We start from the raw sequence: 23,004 nt of genomic DNA, 5'->3' as shown, positions 1-23,004 counted from the left end.
CGAATCGTGAGACATTCAAAGATTCCCACCCCTACTACATGCATGCACAAAAACTATGCACAGTAAGTTAATGGCCTCGGCCATAAACATGGCAGCAGGAGTAGCTCTTGTCAGAATTAGCTAAGTAGTTTAGCAACTATTCTAATATATTTTAAGATTGGATTCACATGAACAGTTTAGCAGACGTGCTAATCACTACATCACTGTTGCCCACAACAACAATGCCGTATTATTATTTCAAATCCACTAACACTCACAAGAATGATGTCAGGGAGGAAAAGAAACATTCTTTGGAGATATTAGGGGCGAGTGAAAGTGATAGCAGTGCTCCAATTCCAATTCCAAGTTACAGTACACACACGTCGTTCCTCCACAAGTGTGTCATGCTGCCAGGAGGCTCGGGCCAAACGCTCGCCACTTCTTCCGCCAACAGACTCCATTGTGGCCCAGCTTTGCTTGTCAAGACCCGGCTGTCTCACTCTAATTGGCTCAAACAAAAGCAGGTTGTCATTCTTCCCCTCGACGGAATGCTCTGGAAATATATAACGACTCTCCGATTTATTCGCCACTCAATTGAGCACCCATCAAGAGGATCTGGGAGCGCTAAACGACATAAATGGAAACATTCAAACGTTTAGGTTTGAGCTCTTCAAAGGCCTTTTGGACGACACAAAACGACTCGTTCAGCGAGTGCCACCGTCTTCCTCTGCCACCCACTGTGTGGCTACGTGGTGACAAGCGGGACCTTCAAAAGGGCCGGCATGTGGATGCAGGGGCTGAGCGGACCCCGGCTTTGGCTTGACAGGCCACTATTGAGCATGCTTGCTGGCCCTTAAACTCCGTACACACACACACTCTTACGTAAAGAGGGCCACCACAGGCACGTACACGCAAAAAAATGTTAAAACAGACACACAGGCTGGATCCTTTTAAAGGTGATTGGGGGGGGGGGGGGGGTGGATTCAGAAGAAGAAAAGATAGAGGGAGGGTTGGAGATGTGGGGGTTAATAAGGGGAGGGTGGTGGCGGTATTTATAGGCAACAAGTGATGGGATGCCCTCATTAATTCACGGCTCACTGAGCCAGATGACAGACATGCCGCCATGAGGTCATGTGACCACATTACTCACTCCAGCACCCAGTGAGGGGGCTTGATGAGGGAGCGAGAGGGGTGGGGGGGAGCAGAGTGCCCCACTTCAACTAAACTGTAGAACAGACAATCTATTTCTTTGCACTGGCCATCGATGGAGGACGTGCCGCAGTTTGGCACCCTAATTCCCCGGCGCGGTTTGTTTCATAAGCCGACGTTACAAACGTCAGAGGTGGGGGAAGGTGACCACGTAACAGTTGACCTGAGAAAGCTTTGGCTAAATAATCAAAAAGTCCTCAAGGGTAATAATACTGCTTCCTGAACTTCTAACAGCTGACGTCACTACTTCACAATGTGTTAGGGATGACTGGGTGAACGTGTAAACCGGAGCTTCTGAATGATCTAGACCTGACTTGGAGCCAATCACAAGGAGGAGTCATGCATCAACTCACAAAACTCCTTTCAACTATGAGTCACTTCAGCGCCCTGTGACAATTGGTGCTGGCCTCTTTCTGATCAATTTTTCAGGTGAGCTGTCCCAAGTTTTAAACGCAAATTTACAAAAGAATTACCACGCACTTGGGGCTAATTGAATCAAACAAAACACGGCTTTTATGCAGTTCTAGCCCAGAGAGGCCATGTCTGTAATCCTCCTGGCCCTCTAGCTGCCTTCAAGTCCACACACACACACACACACACACACACACCTTTGAGCCAAAGGCATGACCCGTGTCCCCGCACGGCCTTAGACCTGAACCTCATGACTTTTTGTAGCAAGACAGAGGAAGGAGATGTGAAAATATGCCAGTTTAACCCCTGGGCGTTATTTTATTTTGAAATGGCTTGGTCAGAACCAACAAAAAGCCAAAAAATGGTCAAATAACGCCCAGGGGTTAAAAAGGACATATGCAAAAATTGGTCAGTTTCCAGGGCATGCGGAGGCCCTCAAAAGACTCCCTCTCTTTTAATAGCATCATCTCCATTTGACCTTTCAAAATGTCATCTCCCTCTATTGCCCCCCTCTCCCTCTTTTTATTCACACGTGATAAGCTGTCATAATAAGCGTATGAATAGTTGAATTTCGGCCAGAAACATGAGGTCACAGTGACCTTTGACGGCCAAATGATAATGAACTCATCCATGCCACGTGTGGAAAGTCTCTGAAGATGAATGAACAAGGGGGAGAAGCACACAGCTGCCACTTGCAGGCGTAGAAATATCGCAGAATATCTTTGTTTTATCTTCAAATGATCAGTTAACAACTATACTCATCAGTTTTGCTGTTTTTGTAAAATCCGGAAACACTTAAATATCTTTCCAAGATATATATATTAGGGGTGTTAGAAAAAATCGATTCGGCACTATATAGCAATATTACAGCGCGCAATTCTCGAATCGATTCAATATGCGGCCGAATCGATTTTTAAACATCAATTTTTTATGGGAATATTCAAAAAAACGTCTTACTTAAGGTTAGGATTTACAAATTAAGCATGGAAGAATGTTACATTAATGGAACATTTAGCCTTAATATTTTTATTTCAGTGCTGTTCAAACATGAAACAGACAACCTGAATTTTCAGATAAATAAATAAATTTCCATACAAATCTTACAGTGTACATGTACAAGTTTACTGATTAGTATTTTCTAAATTTGATTTAAAATCACAATAATCAATTTATAGATTTGTATCGGGATTAATCGGTATCGAATCGAATCGTGACCTATGAATCACGATACGAATCGAATCGCCAGGTACTAGGCAATTCACACCCCTAATATATATATATATATAAAAAGTGTATACGAGCTGTACATGTCTAATCTGTACGTATTCGTATCGTTTACACAGTAGTAGTCTGCTCGCAAGATGGGAGGAGTAAGATGGCCGCCCCATCGCTTGAACGGCTTGCAGCGTGTATGGGCTATCGGCTATCCAGTAGTACATACAGTTCAGTGAGACGAACACAGGAGAAGTGACAATGGCGGGTGATTCCAGTACAACAACATCACCAAAAATATTTTGCTGTAAAAGCTAAGGAGGTTGCGCAAAACGACTACGACAACGGCTATCCGCCGTTGTGGTCACGCGAGAATTGGAGGATACGTCATCAAACTGGAGGAGAATCCCACATATGGTCTCCACATTGGAACGTATGGGGGGGCGCGTTTTCAAATCTTTCCCCTCTGGAGCCCGGTTCCAAAAGTGATCGGTTTCAAGCTCCAAAACGGCGCCACCGTGTGGACGAACTGCCCAGACGGTAAGAAACTTCTCCAGATATATTGAAACGGGCTTTCGTGTGGACGGGGCCTTACTTTCACATTCACGTTTCTCATCCGGTTCTAATCGCAAGCAGGTGTGTCTAAGAATCATGGGAATTGTAGTCCTACTAGCCTAGAAAAGCAGTTACCAATGTTACAATGCAGGACTTGTGCGAAGTAAACGGCACAGCCTGTGTCCAATAGCTGTTGGGACAGAGCAAAAAAGGTTGAGTAATGGTGAGTGCATTGCAACCGTCAACCAAAATAGCGCTAAACATCACACGGCTTCAACCTAATCAATGTTTAGACAGTCCCGATGAAGTTTAATCATCCATTCGAATGAGTTGGGTGCAAGTTAGGTCAAGGAGGTTTGATTACAGTCTTTTCAGAGCGTGTCTGCGCCATGCCACTGGCCATTACACTTTAGTGCAGTTGTTGTAGTTGGATTACGATGTTAGTCATCAACGGTTAACAGGAGATGCATGAAGACAAAGAAGAAGAAGAGGAAGGCGGACATGATACGTCGCCGAGATGGAAAAAGACTGCGAGAGGGCAGGAGGTCAAGGAGGGAAGAGAAGTCTCCCCTCCCTCGTTGAAGCACATCCTGAATACTAAACTCCCTAACGCGCCTCCTCCTGGCTCTCCTCCCGCAGGAGTGAGCTCCTTTGTGAGGGCTGCTGGCCTGGCTCTGTTACGGCCCTGACCGCTGACCTGCTCAGCCGCCGCTTAAAGAGGGTTTGGGGGGTCACGGGTTCACCACAAGGTGACTCAACTGTGAACGGCCGAGCCGCGTCCTCTTTCAAAGGCGGCGTGTCTTCACCTTTCCCTCGCTTCTTTCTTTCGATCGTTCTCTCATTTTCTGCAACCTTCCCTCCTCCTCTTCGTTTCTTTTTTTCCACCTAACCTCAGCAACTGACCCGCCGTCTCAGCCCTAATTAGCATAGCACCCCAGGGCGAGGAGAACATGAAGGCTAATGGGGGTTGGGGCCTCCCGACAAATCGGAGGGGAAAAGAAAAGGGGTGGTCACCTGACTGGTTTACATAGAATCCTTCATGCAGAAACATGATCAAATGGGCCTTTTCCCTTTTTCCGGGGCTGGGGACATATTCTGGAAAATCAACTTTTTATTGGCTTGTATACAAATAGTTGGGTTTGTGGAATGTATGACCACCAATCAAGTGTGAAATGGAACAACCTAGTAAATGTTTCGTTATCTGCCAAGTTCTCTTTTGCCTTGGTTCAGACCCTCAAAAACAGCATCATTTTTCTTTGCTAGCAATGCATCGCCACGGCAACAGCGTGCAACGAGATAAAAATGACTTGGGCTCGGACTTGGATGCGATAGAATTTGATCAGGGCATCTCTAGGCCAAATGGAACTCTCATTGGAAAACAAAATCCTTATTTATTAATTTTGCACTCACCATTCCATGCCCACATTCAGTCCCGTCAGCCAGAGGCATGTGTTGTGTGCGACATCCTTTATGGTCGCCCTCGGCACTTGTACACCACAGCCTTTTACATTGTTTCTGGGTGAAAGAAATGCAATAAAAACAAATTAAAAACAACATACAAGTCATCTATAATTTGCCAGGTTTCCAACACAACCCAAAAGGCATTCCAGCCATGATTGAGGTTTTTAAAATTAAAAATCACAGGCAGCAGAGTCAAACTGTGCCTGTAAATGGTTTTCCTCTCATATCTTGGGATTAGGAGTAGCCCCTCGTTGCCCTCTGATGCAAAAATCGTGTCCAAAAATCTGACTTTTAATTAGCCGCAGTGCCACAAATGCTAGGGAGTTTACTACTCATATTTCATAAAATTAAATTAAAAAATACAACTAAAATTATCATTTTGTCATTATTTGTGATTTAAAAAAACAAATATAAGTACATAAAATTAAAGTGTGAGGAATGTACATGATTATTACGACATAAAATAAATATACATAGAAAATAGAAATAGAAAATACATATTGAAAACAATTAAATTAGAACAACAGGTTTTTTTGCTAAAAAGAAAATAATTGCATTGTATATCTGATAATTCAAATAATTAAATTATTTTATTGATAAAATAAATGAAAAATTAAATAAACCAAAAATACATGTCAACTAAAATTAAACATCGTATTATACATACACTAAAATATTTTCTTAAAAAAAAAAAAATCTCAAATAAAATAGTTGTCTATTCAAATAAAATTAAATATACCGTTCAATTAAAAACAATTAAAAATATATTTTTAAATATTGCATTAAATGCATAATATTACATAGCCTGAGGGGGTCTGTATCATTTTTACTGGTACAAAGCAACTTTGAGGAGGATGGTAGGAAAACTACCACCCAAAAATAGGATTTCACTAGCTGGAGTGAGCTAAGAAAACGACGCAATGTGCTTATCCTCATAGGAAATGTGGTCTGCCTTCAGACATAACAAAACCGCTTTTGTCCATATGGCATCGCCATAATCAACGTAAACTGAAAGTTCCTTAGTGTTGCTTTAACTTAAAATGATTGAAAATATAACTTATAACAACAATAAAATAAGAAAATGGATGGATGGATGGATATATATATATATATATATATATATATAACAATCCTGAGGAATTTTCACCCTTCTACTTGCTTGAGTACAATCACACTTACCATGTATGGACAAATTTGGGAGCCAGGTCCAAACATGAGCTCACACTGTCTGTTGGCATTGTAGATTTGACCAGGGAGGAGGGTGGGCAGCTCATACGTCCTGCCTACAGGCTCATCCAAAAGGCACTCCCCATATCCAGTGCTGTGTTACATTCAAAACAAAAGTAAAGTGAATGTATATCAAATTAGGCAAGTATACATGAGCATGGGTGGAGTTGTTGGAGTCAAGTGCAACAAAGCGTGTCGAACATCAGATTGGACTGAAAAGGCTCCGCTGTACATTTTATTGGGCGTATTTTGTGGGCTGAAGGCAAACAAGAGTATTTGGACTCGTAAAGCACCGCGATTAAATTGCCTCAATACTCTACAGTGCCTGGATTATAGCGTAATGACAGACTGCTCTCTGTATGAACCCCTCCCTGAAACCACCAATGCACAAACACAGCTGGTGTGAATGTATGCCGCCGCGTATAAAATCATCACTTGCCACTTGTGAAAAGGCCAAAGTCAAACACGCTAGGCTGCGGGGATCTACACTTTTTGTGGAGAAGTCTCAAAAGGGGAAACGAGGTGGATGAGGCATGTTATTACTCAACATGTCTGACACGACTAAAACCTCATCCTGGATGGAGAAGCTCAAACACCTGTGAGCACAAAGCAAAGACTGCGGTGACAGGACGGTGATTACGCAGGATCATCCTTTGTGTTGGTCCTCTTTGATTTCCGTGCAGAATTATCCCTGCCAAAAAGGTTGGAGTTTTGAGAATTGTAGTAAAAATGATATCTAAAGTTATTTGTCCACAAATTAAGGATAATGTATGTTTTATTTAAATTTTTTCATTTACTATTTATTTATGAGCAAGTCGTTCTCACTGGTTAAAATAGCATGTGGCTGGCATTTGCAGTCTGGACTCAAAAGGGTCCGCCGTTTTAAATTGTAAAAAAATTGTAAAGAAGTCTTCTTTAAAGCAGTTCCCAGACATTTAGATAATGATAGATCAATTTACACGAGCGCTTGTGTGCCACTTTTCCATTATTTATTAGTGATAAACAGCAGCACAAAAACTTTTGAATGACATCTTATTCATGCTAAAAAAAAAATAATCCTGACTCCAGCAAAACTGAAGAAAATGTCAGGGAATGATACAGACAGTCGCTCCCTTATAACCACATCTCTCAGCAGCTGTCAAACGGAGCTAATATTATTACTGTGAATGCTGAGAGAGATAGAGAATGCAATTTTAACCTACTTTCTTTTTTTGAAAAAAGTACTATCAGTAAGTCCACCACACCTGGCAGCCGTCGGGAGGCATGAAAGCAGTTCCATCGTCATCACATGACATTTGGAAATGGCGAATGTGTGCATGTCATAAAGAGATGGCGATGAAAGTTCTACAGAAGACAGTGTTTGGATGTAGCCCTTTAAGCAGTGCATGGCTGTTGGTAGTGTAGTGGTTCACATAGCTGGCGTGGAATTTATTCCTGCACAATTTGAGATGAAAACTGAACCTGTTTAAAAAAATAAAATAAAAAAACTTTTTTTAAATTTTTATTCTGAATGTCAAATTTTTCCTTGTAGCTGTTCACATAGCTGACAAGGGGGAACCATTCCCTTTCATTGTGAATGCTTGTATCCCTGAAGTTTGAGCTGAAAATATTTCTTCATGTCTGGTTGGACTCTAAACTAAATAGACAAAAATAAAATACATTTTTAAAAAGTATAACATGGTCACACACATTGCTGACGATTGTGTAGTTTGTCACTGATAGCCTTTTTAAGACTTTTACATCCATAATTGGATTCAATCAATCGGCATCCAGCCAGGAATGGAATGAATGGTTTCTTTATGTCCAGTTGGACTCCAAATGACATTGTGGTGGGTTTTTTTTTTTTCCCCCTCCAGCAACAGCGATGTCAAAAATAGGACGTTTGAGAGGTCTTTTGGGGGTTGCGGATTGAATTCGGGGCGAGAACGTGTGGTCAAAACATGGGCGTACTCGAACCAGGTGGACCCCCAGGAGAAGTCTGAATCAATACCTGTCATTGTTAGCTTGAGAGCGACTTCAAAAAGAGCTCTCATGGGTATTTCTCACCAGTGCACACAAGCTGTCGCTACACAAGCACATATGCTATTCAACAGGCTCGTGGGTGCTGCACAGAAATGAGAGAAACGCAAGCGATTCATGAAGACTCGTCTATGCGGGAATGTTCCTTGTTCTCAAAACCGCAACCAAATGGGATGCTCAACCTTATAAATGCAAATGAGCATTTGCCTAAAAATGCCTTCCGAGATTCCACTGGTCAACAAGGCAGTTCTTGGTGAATATTGACCCCACCACCCTTGTTTAATGATGTCCATGGAGAAATATGTATTTTTTTCAATTTACAATTACAATAATGTAGCTATCCCTGTTAGCAAAGCATGCTATAATAAGATAATTGAATAGCATTAAAGTAAGTATATTACAAGGCCAGCCATTAGCATTAGCAGCTAATATTGTTTTTGTCATAACTGGTAATCAAATGAAGTCCAAGGAGTGAGGTCAACTGCTTACGGATAGGCGCTAGTATAAGTCACAAGCAGAAGCCGCTAACTCACTAGCGGTCGGGTCGACTAGCTGTCTGCCTTTTGTGTTCTCGTTTATTAAAATGAGTAGTTTGAGAGTCCAGGTAGTGGGATCAGCTAAGTTATCAACTAGCAGTAGTCATTAATTTGCTAGCAATTGACTAGCTTGTTGCATCACTTTAGGAATTCAGTGGGATTGCCTGCCTTAGCTGGTAGTGTTAGCTGCTATCTGGCTAAGGATTTGACTAGCTAGCTGCCTTTTGCATCATTGCTCATTAAGAAATTAGTAATTTAGTAGTTTAAAAAACAGGCAATGGGGTCGACTGATAGCCTTAGCCGTTACTGAGCTAGTGGTTGAGTAACTATAGCTATCTTTAGCATCTTCACTTGTCAAATGAGCAGTTTGTGAGGTCAAAGTCCAGACAGCTAGGTTGGCAAATAACGTTAGCAGCTAGCCAATGGGCTACTAGTCTGTTGCCTTTTGCATTGACACGTAAATGAACAATTTGCGAGTTTGAAATTCAAGGTGCGAGCTCAACAGCTAATGTTGCTAATGAGCTAGTAGTAGCCACTAATCATCCAACAGTTGATTATCTAGTTTTTGTTTTTGTTTTGCCTCAACTCTTGTTATTAAATGAGCAGTGTGTGAGTCTGGAGCCAGTCACTGGGGTCGGCCGCGAGCGTGAGCTGTTAATGGCCTAGTGGTAGCCGCTAATGAGCGAGATGTTTCTTAACTTGTTATCAAATATGCAGTTTGTGAGTGTAAAGTCCAGGCAATAGGGTCGACTGCTAATATTATCGTGTACATACTCAAGGAACTCTGTGATGTACTTGCGGCTGCACTTGGACCACGACCACGGGTGGGTGTCATGATTGAGGGTGGGCGCCATGACATGATACTGGTGCTTCATGCCAGCCTCTCGACATTTGGGGTTGTCGTCATGAGGCATGTTGAACCTGGTAGAAAGAGAGATAGAGAGACAGTAAGGGACTGAGAAAATTGATGTAGACTAGTTGCTCTCAACTGGTGGGTCGGGACTGAAGTTGGTCACGGAGCCATTTTGGGTATACCCCATAGAACTATCTTAGATTATAGCGTGTTTCAACTCGCGTACAAATTCTATTTATAGCTGTAGCAGTGGCTACTGATCAATACTTATAGCCATATCTAATTGAACATATGCAGATTAAATGGATTTAGATTTATATCACTTTACATAATTGGCCAAATTATCTGGTATTTTTTTTGTCTGTTGATCCACTAATCTTCGCTAATCCATTGGGATTTATGCTTTATTGGTCCCCCCGGAGCAAATTGAGCAACATTTTTGGCACGGAGACCTTTGACATTAAAATAAAACATATGCCTCTAATGACAGAGTCGAAAAGAAAGATGGCGGCTAATAAACACAAAACCAGAGACAATGTATATAAAACAAAGGGCGCCGCCGTGCATCTGCAAATTAATGAGTTCATCCTGCTCGTCTGCTATTGGCAAGCTCACAAAGTCTATTTTCTTGATGATGTGCAGAATCCCAACCGGCCGCACTGCTCCTTGCATGCACGTGTGCGTGCGTGTATTTACACACAGCAGCCCCGCGCAGCTGTATGATGTCTGAGATGTTTACAACAGGATGTGGGTCAGCGCTGGCTGCAATGTCACGCACACACATACCCATACACCAGCACACAAACCTGAAGCATGGTTGGCAGGACGCCTCTGGCCCCCGAAAAGTTGGCCTAAAACCCGGGAAACAATTGAGCCTTTGCCACCGAATTAAGTTGAGCACAGATAAATTATTCTTTTGGCTGATTCTGACAACATTCACACCGTCGCTGAAGTTCATGTGCAGCCGAGCGGTGCAGGCCGGGCACACACACACACACACACACACAAATACTTGATGCGATCTCCTGATATGTGTATGTGTGTCGACGTGCATTTGCTTCACATGGATTTACAGCTCGAATAAGCATGCAGTCTTGAAGGCCTTGAAGAGATAAGAGGCTGTTAGTGTAATGAGGCCGTAAATCAGTCGGTCTTGTGCCCCCTCGGGGGACGAGTCGGTTAGAAGAATCAATTGCAGCGGCGCAGCAGGCATTGAGTTGGAGGCATCGCCATGTCATTAGCACAAGTATGCGTCTGAAATGCCCACGGAGGCTACCTGGAATGTCTGCAAGTTTATGAACGCGCTTCCAATGGGTGCGCCGCTCAGAAAGTTTGAATTCAATGACACATTATGATATTTTTACACAAATTGACAAGATCCAGATCGAGTTCTATCATGCAGAAACAATCACACACGCACCTGCTCTCACGTCAAAGCCAAAATGGAAATGAATTGAGTTTTGTTGGATAAAAACTAAAAGATTAGCGTTAGCTTCTGTTAGAGTAACTTGATTGAAATCGGAGAGATCAACCTTTTCCCAGGTTAGCTTAGCGCTAGCTAGCTACTAAGACAGACATGAATGACATGGTTGGATTTAAAACTTTACCAAAAGCAAAAAAAGAAAACGCCTTGGGTTCTACCGTTAGCATGGAGAGATTCTGGAGGTTAAAGTAAGTTATTGTTAACTAAAAAAGGAGAACCTTCCATACCTTTGATGCAGCTGCATTAGTCAATGGGCCACATTTGTACACTCAAAAAAGTGAATATAAGGCTTGGTAAAGTGTTTTGGACAATTTATGGTGTAGATAAAGCGCTATATAAGTGCATTCATTGGGGTGCCTGGCGATTAATTGCAATTAATTGCATGACTTCAATAGTTAACTCACGATTAATCTAAAATTGTATATCTGTTCTAAATGTACAATAAAATGTTTCCAAGTTATCATACTCTTGTTAACATAAAAGTGGAAAGAAATGTTAAACTAGTAGAAATACATTATTATTTGTTGCATTTGTAAGACAATGGTGCATTTTTCATTTCATATTAACTCATTCACTGCCATTGATGGCTATAGACGTCAAAAATTAATTTTAACTATTTCTGGTTTAACATTTTTTTCCCACTTTTGTTAACAAAAGTATGAAAACCTAGAAATTTTTTGGTGTCATGCGATTAATTACGTTTAAAAATTGTATTTGCCCGACTCCCCTAATTTTTAATAATCTTTTAGAATTATTAGATGTAGAAAAATGGTAAAAAAAAAATACATTATTAAATTTTATTTTATTTTATTTTTTTAAAGAAAAGATTATTAAAAATTAGGGGCATCAGGCGATTCAAATTTGTAATCGTAATTAATCGCATTAATTCACTAGTTAACTCACGATTAATCACAAATTTTATATCTGTTCTAAATGTACCCCAAAACATCTTGTTAACAAAAATTGAAAAAAATGTTAAACTGATAAAAATAGTTCAAATGAATTTTTGACGTCTATAGCTGTCAATGGCAGTGAATGAGTTAAGAGCTATCTAATCTTTAACATGAAGTAACTTCTGCACATTTTCAAAATTGTAAAATACAACTTGACCCCAGTTATAAATGCATTATTATAAAATTTATTACGGCTAAATTTTGACGTGGACGTGTCTGCTGCGTTATGACTGGAATTTTCAAGTAAGGGCCGATAATTAATTGTGCGTTCAAAAAATAGTGGCGTTAAAAGGAACTGTACGCTCAAAATTAACGCACTAATTTTGACACCCCTAATTTAAACATTTTTGGACTATGACATGTTTTTCGACAAAAGTACGATTAGTAACCCATTCGAATGGCTTGGAGGTTCAAATTTGTTTTAGCACAGTACAGTAGTCACTAAGCTTTTATGTGCCACGGATTGTTGTGACAGGCTTGAGGCTAAAAATGCAACTCAGCATTACGCTAATTGTCATTTCTCCTGTTCTTCCTATATTTGTTATATAACCATAAATCCAATGTAGCCCAATTCCATCTACTTCAATTGATTGCCTTGTGTCCATTTTGTGTATTTACGATGCAAGACGTTTAACCCTGAATCTGATTAAGATCGACTATCAGTGCTGTGGGGGGTGGGCGGGGGGCTCCTTACTGCCATCTGAGAAAAGCCTCCAATCCATTAGTGCAAATTGGGTCCCTAATCCTATGCAATGCTGTTGAGTGGCTCCCACTACCTGGCACTGGCTTTCCCAGGCCCGCATTGCGGCGATTAAACACGCTGAGAGGACCGCGCCAACTGGCTCGCGCCAACTGACACGACAGCTGCTGAAACTTTAGCATAAAAAGATATGCAGACAGATATGGCTGCAGATTCTTTTGAGCCACTTTCACAACAACCAGGACTCTTCGATCGACGTCAACTAAAACCTGACAAGGATTGGATTATAGCCTAACATAATGAATGTATCCATGTTTTCCACTTGAGCTTTTGGATAGAGATGATCCATGGAATTACTTTCCTTCAGAATTGGAATAATTGCCCAGATAATAAATAATGTAAAATAGAATAGAATTAGTTTGTTGCAGGGGTTGAGTCTTCATCACAATTTTGAAATCCTACTGCGTAAGGCTGAAAAATGTGACAAAATAATCGATTTTGCTCAATTATGAAGAAAATATTAATCATGGTCATTTTAGTAATCATTTAAATCACGATTAGGACGATAATTTTTTTGGTACAAAACAAGAAAATGTTTAAAAAATATTAAGACAAATACAATTCTTTCAAACACTAACAATCAAGCAAGTTCCTTCTGAATGAAACAAAATGTATTAAATTTGTTATTTAAAAATTAAAAAAAGGTGCTAATGTATAAAATGACACAACTCGTAGTATTAGTATTAAAAATCTTTCTTTTCTTTTTTTACAATTATGATGATTTTGTAATTGTGGAGTGTAATAATTGAAATTGTAATTTAATTTTGATTAATTGCACAGCCATATCTATTTACAGTAGTTGCAATTATTATTTGACAAGCAACTTGTCATTTTAATTTTTTGGATTTTGCTGTTTTTTCCCCTCAACAACACATAATGCATGATTAAAATATGTCAACAAAATATTAGATTATTTAGTATAAAATTATATAAATATTGTTTACTATTGAGGTGGACATTTAGCCTACATTATTCCAATACGATTAAACATTAAGTTAAGTAAATAATCGTAATAAATCATTTTAATGATTTTTATTATGTCTGCAGTGCATGACTGCGGTTCGGCTATAGCCTGTGGCATTATGGGGAAAAATGGAAATCTTGTATTGCAGACATAATCATAAATCCTAAAAATTACAAAAATAAAGTGTAGCCACGTAAACATAAAAGTAGTAAGTGACAGTGTGACGTGTTTAGCAACCACATATTGTTGAGTCATTATTTTTATTGGATTTCCCGAGAGCTTTGTGTCACTTAAAGGGTTAACTCCTCAAGCTTTGGGCATGTAATTAAAAGTCAAGCTCTTTCTTTTCACTATGTTTTGCACCTGTGTGTCTGCTCACTCTTGATAAGAAGACTTTTGCGCATGCGTTTGCAACTTACACATGGCCCAGCTCGTGAGCGATGGTGAAGGAGGCGCTAATTCCGTTTTCTTCGCTGATAGAACAGCTGCGGTACTGGTCGCACATGGTCCCCAGTTCTGCAAGGCCTGTAAACACGCAGACCCCATATATGACGTGCAACTATTTGGGGAGAAACGTGTGCTCCTTATGGTTGGTTCAACTATTAAAACGTTTGTTAAGAGAGATTAACCCCGCTTGGGGTTAAATGTTATTAGCCATCTTGCCATAAACGCATTACTGCACAGTTTTATGAGCTTGGAGCGGAAAGTTAATTTTGGGGAAGGAAAAAAAAAGAGGGCAAACCTTACCAAGAGTGTCACACTTGTCTTTTGCGCGGCATATATCTTCCCTAAGAGAGAAGAAAAAGATATTTCAATACGTTTTAGAGGAAAATGAGCGCTTCTCAGCAGCAAGCGTACCTGGTGATGAGGAGGGCGGTGTCGTGGTGAGAGGGGTGGCTGTCATCTTTGACGTTTTGCTTCTGCTGCCAGGTGCAGAAGTTGTGCAAAGTGGTGGCGGCGTTGAAACTCACTGTGGGGCCATCCTGTTTGGAGGGAGACACCGTGAAATAGTCTTTATGGCTGCTATACAAACATTCATGCTAAACGCGAGGACAGAGGTGTCCAAACTATGGCCTGGGGGCCGTTTATGGCCCACCTTCCATTTTAGCTCAACATTTGCTCCTAAAAACGTATCAATTTGTTCTATTTTAAATATTACCATGCTCCCAAAGACGTATTTATACGTTTTTATGGTGGTTGTTTTTAATTTTTTTATACTAGAGCATACAGAAGGCTTTGATGCAGCCTCTGACATTAAGAGGACGCTTAAAGCAATGGTAGTTATTACAAAAACGGCCAGCAGGTGTCAGCAGAGTATAAGAGATCAACCAGAGCCATGTTGCAAAAAGCTACTTTCCCAACTGTGTTAAACAGATTTGTGAATAATGATGAAACTTACTTTTTTTTCCTTATGAAAGAGGAGACACTAATCTTTCTTTTGGTAAGATCCATGTTTTTTATAGCAATAGAACACAATATTCTGTGGGCCTTGCAAAATCAGTCAAAATCCAGTAAATCAGCCGGGAGCGAAGGGGGTTGCTTGAGTGAAAATGGTTGTGAGTGAATGAAATTAATGTCAAAAAATGTAAAGGGGCCATTTCCTGTCTTGTTCTGTCTTCAAGAGGCGTGACACAACAAAGCGGGCTGTGAAGTTCAAGGCCTACCTGTTCATTGTGGATGACGATCAATTTGACAATCAGGATGTTGATGAGGTTTCCCACGCTGGGGTCCTTGTACACTGCTGCTACCTGTAACAAAGACAAGGCACAGACAAAAAAAAATGCAAACCTCCAAAAACCTGAGCCGCTGTGCGCTTGGAATGTGAACAATACAAATAACAGTTCATTGGCGGCAACTTAACGAGCCTGATTTATAATAACCAGCGTCTTAAAAGCAAATTTCATTACCCCCAACAAACACCTTGAACACTGCGGCCGACTTAAAGCTCAGCATAGCTCGCCGGCCAAACATTCCCTCGCTTGTTTTCCCCTCCACTTCCCTCGCTCTACCGGTGCACCCCGTTACGGTCGGCAAGTGGTCTCCTGAGGCCGTGTGCAGCCTCCTGACAGGAACTCATTAGTACACTATAAACATTTAGCTGGTCTCAGCCCTGAGGGGGGGACGTAAACACGGCCCGGGTCTGTCTTTGCTCGCTCATCATCCAACTATACCACAGGACCTTGCTCTGTGTGCCCTCAACATGAACATAGAATGGATCCTTGAAGCTTGAGTCAGATTTGGGCACCTATTATTATTATTATTTTTTATTTTAAAAAAATAAGCAAATTTTCAAATGTATTGTACGGCGCCACTCTGGTGCTAGGGTATGATTTTTTTATTATTTTTTTCTAAATTGTACCCACAGTTTACTAATATGTACAGATTAGTAAACTGCGGGTACAGATTACTAAACTGTGGTTACAGATTAGCCTGCGATTGACTGGCAACCAGTTCAGGGTGTACTTTGCCTACTGTCCAAAGCCCGCTGGGATAGGCTCCAGCACCTCCGCGACCTTTGTGAGTAATAAGAAGTTAGGAAAATGGATGGATGAATGGTTACAGATTAGCAAAAACATAAATAAATAAATCATACCCTGGCACCAGTGGGGCTACGTAGTATTGGTATCATATAGGCCAAACAAAACCCAAAAAACAACAAACTTTTTTTGTTTTTGTTTTGTTTGTTTGTTTTTGCTTTATGGGGAAGTTTTTAGCATTTAGCCGTACCTTTGAAAAAAAGGCATTGGCAGTTCCATACTACAAAAGAGGCTTAAAAAAATAAACTTCACCTTTATTCTTCTTCTCTTAACACCGTACATTTGAGACTGCTCCTTCTTTCTTTTGCAATAAATATCATTAAAAGCCAAAGAAAAAGCTAAACTTGTGCCCCCTAGTATTTATAAATCATCCCATACAAAAACCTTGATGTTAAGCAAACTCAACCTTTTTTCGTTTTTGTTTTGTTTGTTTGTTTGTTTGTTTTTGCTTTATGGGGAAGTTTTTAGCATTTAGCCGTACCTTTGAAAAAAAGGCATTGGCAGTTCCATACTACAAAAGAGGCTTAAAAAAAAAAAACTTCACCTTTATTCTTCTTCTCTTAACACTGTACATTTGAGACTGCTCCTTCTTTCTTTTGCAATAAATATCATTAAAAGCCAAAGAAAAAGCTAAACTTGTGCCCCCTAGTATTTATAAATCATCCCATACAAAAACCTTGATGTTAAGCAAACTCAAGAATGACACGGTTAAATATGACCCAAATACCTTCGTCAGCAGCTAAAAGTCTTCCTGGATCAGCACCAATGAGCTATTTCTACGAAGGTGCCTTGTTTTAGGACTCCACTGGGAGTATGCGTCTACGTTGTTGGCCCGTTCATGTAAACACTGGCAGAAGTCATGTTGGGACGTCGAACTTCATCACATTTGCTGATAACTGATTTGAGCCTCTTTAGAGACAACAATCATTACTCGTTCACTCAAGTTAATGAGGGGACGTTCTGCTTGGACCCGGGACCAGCTACCTCCCAATTACTCAATTTGAACGTCTCTCACATTGATCAGCTAACTAGCCTCTTGTTTCATGTCAAGTACTGACGTTAAGTGCTGAGTCAATAGGAATGGCCATTTGACTAAATTAACTTGATTAACCACAGACAGCACAGTGGACTTAGAGTTAGAACATCTGTCTCATCGTTTTTAGGGTCAGGTTTGGAATTTCTGGCTTGCTGTGTGGTTTGCGTGCTCTCCCTGTGCTTGAGTGGGCTTCCTACAATATTCCCAAAACGTGCATGTTTAGGGGACTCCAAATTGTCCATGGGTGTCAATATGAGTGTGAATGGATGCTTGTCCATATGTGCCCTGGCAACCAGTCCAGGGTGTAACCACCCAGCTCACTCATGAACCTAATGAGGACAAGTGCTGAAGAATATAACAAAACATTAGTGGGATATGAGTTAAGCAATACAATGCAGCAGTTTTTATCAGTATCAGAAGGCGGCCATTTTGCCACTTGCTGTCGAGTGAAAATGACATCACAGTTGCTCAGGTCTCAGGTACCAACCAATCACAGCTCAGCTTCAGAAAAATGGTGAGCTGTAATTGGTCGTTGCATGACCCCTGAGCAACTGTGATGTCATCTTCAGTCGACAGCAAGTGGCAAAATGGCCGCTCCCTGAGATGGATAAAAAAGGCTGGATTTTGCTGCTCATATTCCACAAATGTAACATTAATCAGAATGTCATGTTTAGACTAGTGAAGTCACATATAACATATTATTGTCAAGAAATGTTTAACGTTGACTTCCACTTTAACTAATTTGCTCCCAAAACGTATAAATACATTCTATTTTAAATGTTTTATGTGTCCCAAAGACGTATATATACATTTTTTTATTTTTAAATATGCTAGAGCACACAGAAGGCTTTGATGCAGCCTCTCAACTGCAAAGAACGGTTGAAGAAATGGTAGTTATTACACAAACGGCCAGTAGGTGGCAACCAAGCAAAGGAGATAAACCAGGGCCATGTTTAAAAAAAACACTCACATTTCTAAATAGATTTGTGAGTAATGATGAAACTTAGCTATATTCTAATGCTAATTGCTGCAAAACAGAAACAGAACTTTTTTATCCTGATGAAAGCAGAGACTCTAATCTTTTGGCAGGTTCCAAAACACCACTATCTTACTAAAAATATCTAAACCTGTGATTCACAAAGATCCAACTTGTCTACAAAAAAATCAGAAAAATCCAAGAAAGCCCATTTAGTGCATAATTCAGTTTGATTTTACTCGGTGGAACAGCATTTCCTAACCATTTTAGAATAAAATTCCATACCTCTTGACACACCCTGAGAGTTGTCACGGCCTTTTTGCCCGGCACAACAACACTCCCACAAACAAACCCCGCTTAACAGACCCCTAAGATGATTTTAAGTAATAATTTTTAGAAACATTATTTTACTTACTACTGACATGATTGTTAGGATGTAGTGCTCCAGGTTGCGTCCGTGGTGACGTGCCATCTTGGCATCGGCCGTCACCATCAGCTCCACGTAGCGCGGGTAGGAAAGGAAGCGCTTGCGTCTGCGCGGGTGCCTGGGCTGCGTTCCGTTAGAGGCGTTGGCGTCCCGCTCGTCCACGGCGGCTCGGAGAGAGTCCAGCTCGTCGCCCATGTTCCCTCGACCCTCCAAAGACACCGTCGTCTGGCTGATTTCTGAGTAGACACAGAAATGCAGTGAAGAAGGGCGTACAGGACCTCCACCAAGGCCAGATGCAAAGCGGCACAGTGGAAATAATAAAAACAGAACAGGAAGATTAGTAGATTGAATGCAAACAAGCCGTTTGTAAACATGTTGCGGTGTTAATGATAAAAATAAGTCATTTTTAAGGTTGTCAGCTACAATGTCAAAGCACAATGCGAACTAACTATCAAAAATAGCCTCTTATCATAAAGGATAAAAGAGCACGATGATACCTTTACAGTAGTGTATTAGCCAGAAGGACTTAGCGAATTGGAATTCCAGTGACATAACAGAGACAAGCTGTGGACCACTGCTACAAAAAAGCCCCGTAAATATTTGTGTCATTCTTAAAAAAAAAAGGAAAGCGCTTGCATCATGAGACATGAGTTTTCAGGCTGAGGTCTGTTGGTTGGTTATATTTAATCAATGGAAGATGTCAAATGACCCGAATGGCTCACACCCATCTTGAAATAATGTAAACAAGGCATTGAAAGACAGTCCGTCATGTACATTTAACTGCAGATTTCCACGCTAGTAGCGGGTGAAGGGGACGATGGATGCCTTTGACAACAGCATTCAGCATCCTGGCATACTTTCAACGGAAGTGCACGTGTTGACCCCGCTATGAGTGAAGCATTCCTTCAACATGACAGAGTACAGCTCAAAAGATGAGGAAGGGGGCATCTACAAAGCTTATTTGATTAAACATACACATAATGTCATTTCCTACTCAGTTTCCAGGTAGAGTTTGCGAAGGAGCCAAACGAGGTAACACAAAGGCCAACCTCTCAAAAATGCATCTTGTTTAGGGGATCCAGATGAAAATCATCTCAAATACAAAAGCCCAGAGGGCAAAAGTGTCCACATAGAGCGCATAATCTTGTTAGCAGAGAGGGGAAAAAATATTTGAATGTAATAAAATATACAAGCTAGAACGAACTAGAATTTAATTTTTAAAACTCTTTATAAAAATAACAAATGTACAGAAGTGTATTGCATTTACTTGAAAAAAAAAAACTCCTGTTTGTCCGACAAATTTTTGGGGGGACCTTGTTTTTTTTTGTGCGTATTTTTTTCCTGTTTTTCTGAATATTTTTTCTGTTTTACTGCATATTTTATTTTGTCACAAAAAAATTCCGAAAAACAGGTAAAATTATTCAGAAAAACAGGAGGAAAAATTACTCAGAAAAACTGTGGAAAAAGTTATTTAAAAAAACAGGAAAAAAAACTATTCCGAAAAACAGAGCACCAGCTTTGTGTTTTTTGGAGTATTTTTATTTTCCCTGTGAACTCCAAGTGACTTGTTGCAGACTCGGTAATGAAGACACGTTCCCGCATGCAATACGCTTCCGTTAAAACTTAACTGTTAGTTTACTAAAATCATGCCGATCGATTGACATGTTCGTACACTTAGCTTAACTGAGCCAGTAAGTGATAGACTTGAAGGTACGTTGGAGGTATGCGGGAAAGTGTCCGCCATTAGCGAGTCAGAGGTAAAAAAATAAAAATAAAATAAAAAAATAAAAAATTAACTCAGAAAAACAGAAGCTGGTGCTGTTTTTTTTCAGGTTTTTAAAAATAATATTTATTCCTCTTGTTTTTCTGAATATTTTTTTTAATGACAGACATTAAACATTAAAAAAACTAAAATCACACAAAAAACAAAGCTCCCCCCAAAAAATTTGTTTTTTTCAAGTGAATGCAATACGCTTCCGTACAAATGTATAATTACTTGAAATAATGTAATATGATATTGGTTGACAAAAATCCAAATTTGGTCCAAATCCAAAGAACATTGGGAGTTGGTTTAGTTTTATAAAAGTACGTTTTTATTTCTATTTTATTTTGCTAATGAACCAATTTTATTTGAGTTTTAATTATTTCGTTTTTGTCACCTCATGTTTTGCTAGCACTACTAATGCAAATCGGGCTGAGGGTGTCTGCTGTCTAGAACAACGGCGAGAATCTTTTTACTGTGGTCTTTTATAAGGCTTAAAAGAGAGAGGAGGCCTCGAGAATCCAAATGAAACATAAACAGACATTCATGGAGCGTTTTATGAGTCTCGGCGCACATGAGCCGCGCATACTTTGGAGTCCATCGACCTCACCAACCGCCTCAACTTTGAGTGAAGTGTCCCTTTGTCTTGTCCGCGGTCAATTTTTCCAGACAGTCAGACAGAGAGAGATTGTGTGAAACTGTTAGCTCAGTGAAAAGCCAAAAAGAAAGAAAGAAAGAACTTGTTGTGATTATTCAAGCGATGCCCCCAGCGGGCACGCGAGGCAGAGCGTGACTCCCTGGCACAATGGCCGCACAGCCCCTCGCTGCCGTGAGGCCGAGCCCCATGCCAGCGCCTGTTTCAGAGGCAGCGCCAAGCCCGCCTGTGCCCGTGCGCACAGCCAGTACAGAGCTTTGTATTTTGCAGGAAGAAAGAAGAAAAAAAATCTCTGGAGGCCAAAGCCTTCGCTAAAGCCCTTAAACAGACTCATCTCCGCAGATAGTCTGACTTCAAAGGGATTAGCATGTAAGGAGAAGCTAGAAGAAATTGGCTTTAAGTCGAGATAATAAATCCAAAGAGCGGGAGGTGAAAATATGGTCAGTGTTATAATAGCTTCGGAATCAGTGCAGATTAGCCGTACATAACCTCTCTGAAAGCGCATTAGGTTCAAATCCGCACTCTCGCCGGGTTCTGAGCTGCTACTTACACCATGGCAGGACAGAGGTGACTGCCCTGACTCGCACCGAGACCAGGCGTCAGTCACCATTCACGCCGACTCCACATCCCTTAAAGGCTAAGTCAACCTTAAACATTTCTTGACAATAATATGTTATATGTGACCTCACGAGTCTAAACATGACATTGTGATTAATATTGCATTCGTGGAATTTGAGTTATGAAGCAAAATCCAGCCGTTTTTATCCATCTCAGGGGGCGGCCATTTTGCCACTTGCTGTTGACTGAAAATGGCATCACAGTTGCTCAGGGCTCAGGCAACAACCAATCACAGCTCACCTTTTTTTAAATTATTTTTTTTAGCTGAGCTGTGATTGGTTGTTACCTGAGACCTGAGCAACTGTGATGCCATTTTCAGTCGACAGCAAGCGGCAACATGGCCGCTTTCTGAAATTGATAAAAACTGCTGCTTAACTCATATTCCACTAACGCAATATTAACTAGAATACCGTATTTAGACTTTAGAATTTTATAATATAATTATTATTATTATATTTATCTATTTTACTGCCAAAAACGTTAAATGACGTTTAGTAAAAACCTACGGAGGGCCGCCAAGGACGTTAAAAGACGCTCTCCAATTTTTTTTGGGGGGGGAAACGGGTGGAGGGAAGCCTTGGCCAGCTGTGGTGAAAGTTTCAAGCAGATCTAGTTAGCCTAATGACTATTTTTGGCCCCTATATGGCAGCAATGACTCTCTTTTGACAAGATTGGGTAGGCGTCAGTAGAAGACGTGAGGCAGAGCTAGAGGGGACAATGGCTGGGAAGGGAAGAGAACATGGCGACCGGTTGCAAGCGGCTCACGCTCGAGCAGTTTTTTTCAAAGACGAAAAGCATCGACCAACGCTAAAGAGCACATTGATGACGACGATGATCATCATCGATGATGATGATGGCGACTCCAAGGTTGGAAGCATTGATGCGGCAGTAGAAGACGTGAGGCGGAGCTAGATGGCTGAAGAAGCGAACAATGGCGACCGATTGCAGGCAGCTCACACTCTGGAATTTTTTTCAAAGAGGAAAGGCATCGACCAACGCTAAAGAGCACATTGATGACGACGATGATCATCATCGATGATGATGATGGTGACTCCGAGGTTGACGCCGAAGTTGGAAGCGCTGACGCGGCGGCTATGACGACGTCATAAAGGTTCACGGGCTAGCGATGCTAAGACCGGAAAACGCGGAGCACAACCGAGCACGCTCAGGCGGACGTTCAATCGGACGACGAAGAGTGCCCCGAGTCCAATGCATATTCATCGGAGGAGTGGATACAGTCTGCTGCTTGCTATTCCCCGGAAAAAAAGGCCGTCAAGAAAGTGTAACGTCTGCACACGAAACGGACAATCGAAGTGAAACGTATCTGTTGTGCAAATCCTGCTCCGTCTCCTTGCACGCAGGGCAGCGTTA

At 40.9% G+C, this 23,004-nt stretch overlaps 1 protein-coding gene across 5 annotated transcripts in view; it reads right to left on the bottom strand.

Annotated features, from left to right (window-relative positions):
- The window catches only part of LOC144054232 (A disintegrin and metalloproteinase with thrombospondin motifs 20), a 141,202-nt gene that overhangs the window by 63,464 nt on the left and 54,734 nt on the right, over positions 1-23,004 (bottom strand). For all 5 annotated transcript variants that reach the window (XM_077569469.1, XM_077569467.1, XM_077569468.1 and 2 more), the window contains 8 exons: positions 18,587-18,834; positions 15,287-15,370; positions 14,481-14,605; positions 14,370-14,410; positions 14,042-14,147; positions 9,384-9,530; positions 6,007-6,148; positions 4,777-4,881 (listed from right to left, as the gene is read on the bottom strand). In XM_077569469.1, coding sequence (XP_077425595.1) covers positions 4,777-4,881; positions 6,007-6,148; positions 9,384-9,530; positions 14,042-14,147; positions 14,370-14,410; positions 14,481-14,605; positions 15,287-15,370; positions 18,587-18,834 — 998 coding nt within the window. The remainder of the gene's footprint in view (positions 1-4,776; positions 4,882-6,006; positions 6,149-9,383; positions 9,531-14,041; positions 14,148-14,369; positions 14,411-14,480; positions 14,606-15,286; positions 15,371-18,586; positions 18,835-23,004) is intronic.

This window comes from Vanacampus margaritifer, chromosome 6 (genome assembly GCF_051991255.1).
Source record: "Vanacampus margaritifer isolate UIUO_Vmar chromosome 6, RoL_Vmar_1.0, whole genome shotgun sequence".
Classification (NCBI taxonomy): domain Eukaryota; kingdom Metazoa; phylum Chordata; class Actinopteri; order Syngnathiformes; family Syngnathidae; genus Vanacampus; species Vanacampus margaritifer.
The sequence above is the reverse complement of the archived record's forward strand: the minus strand, read 5'-3'. Positions and strand labels throughout refer to the sequence as shown.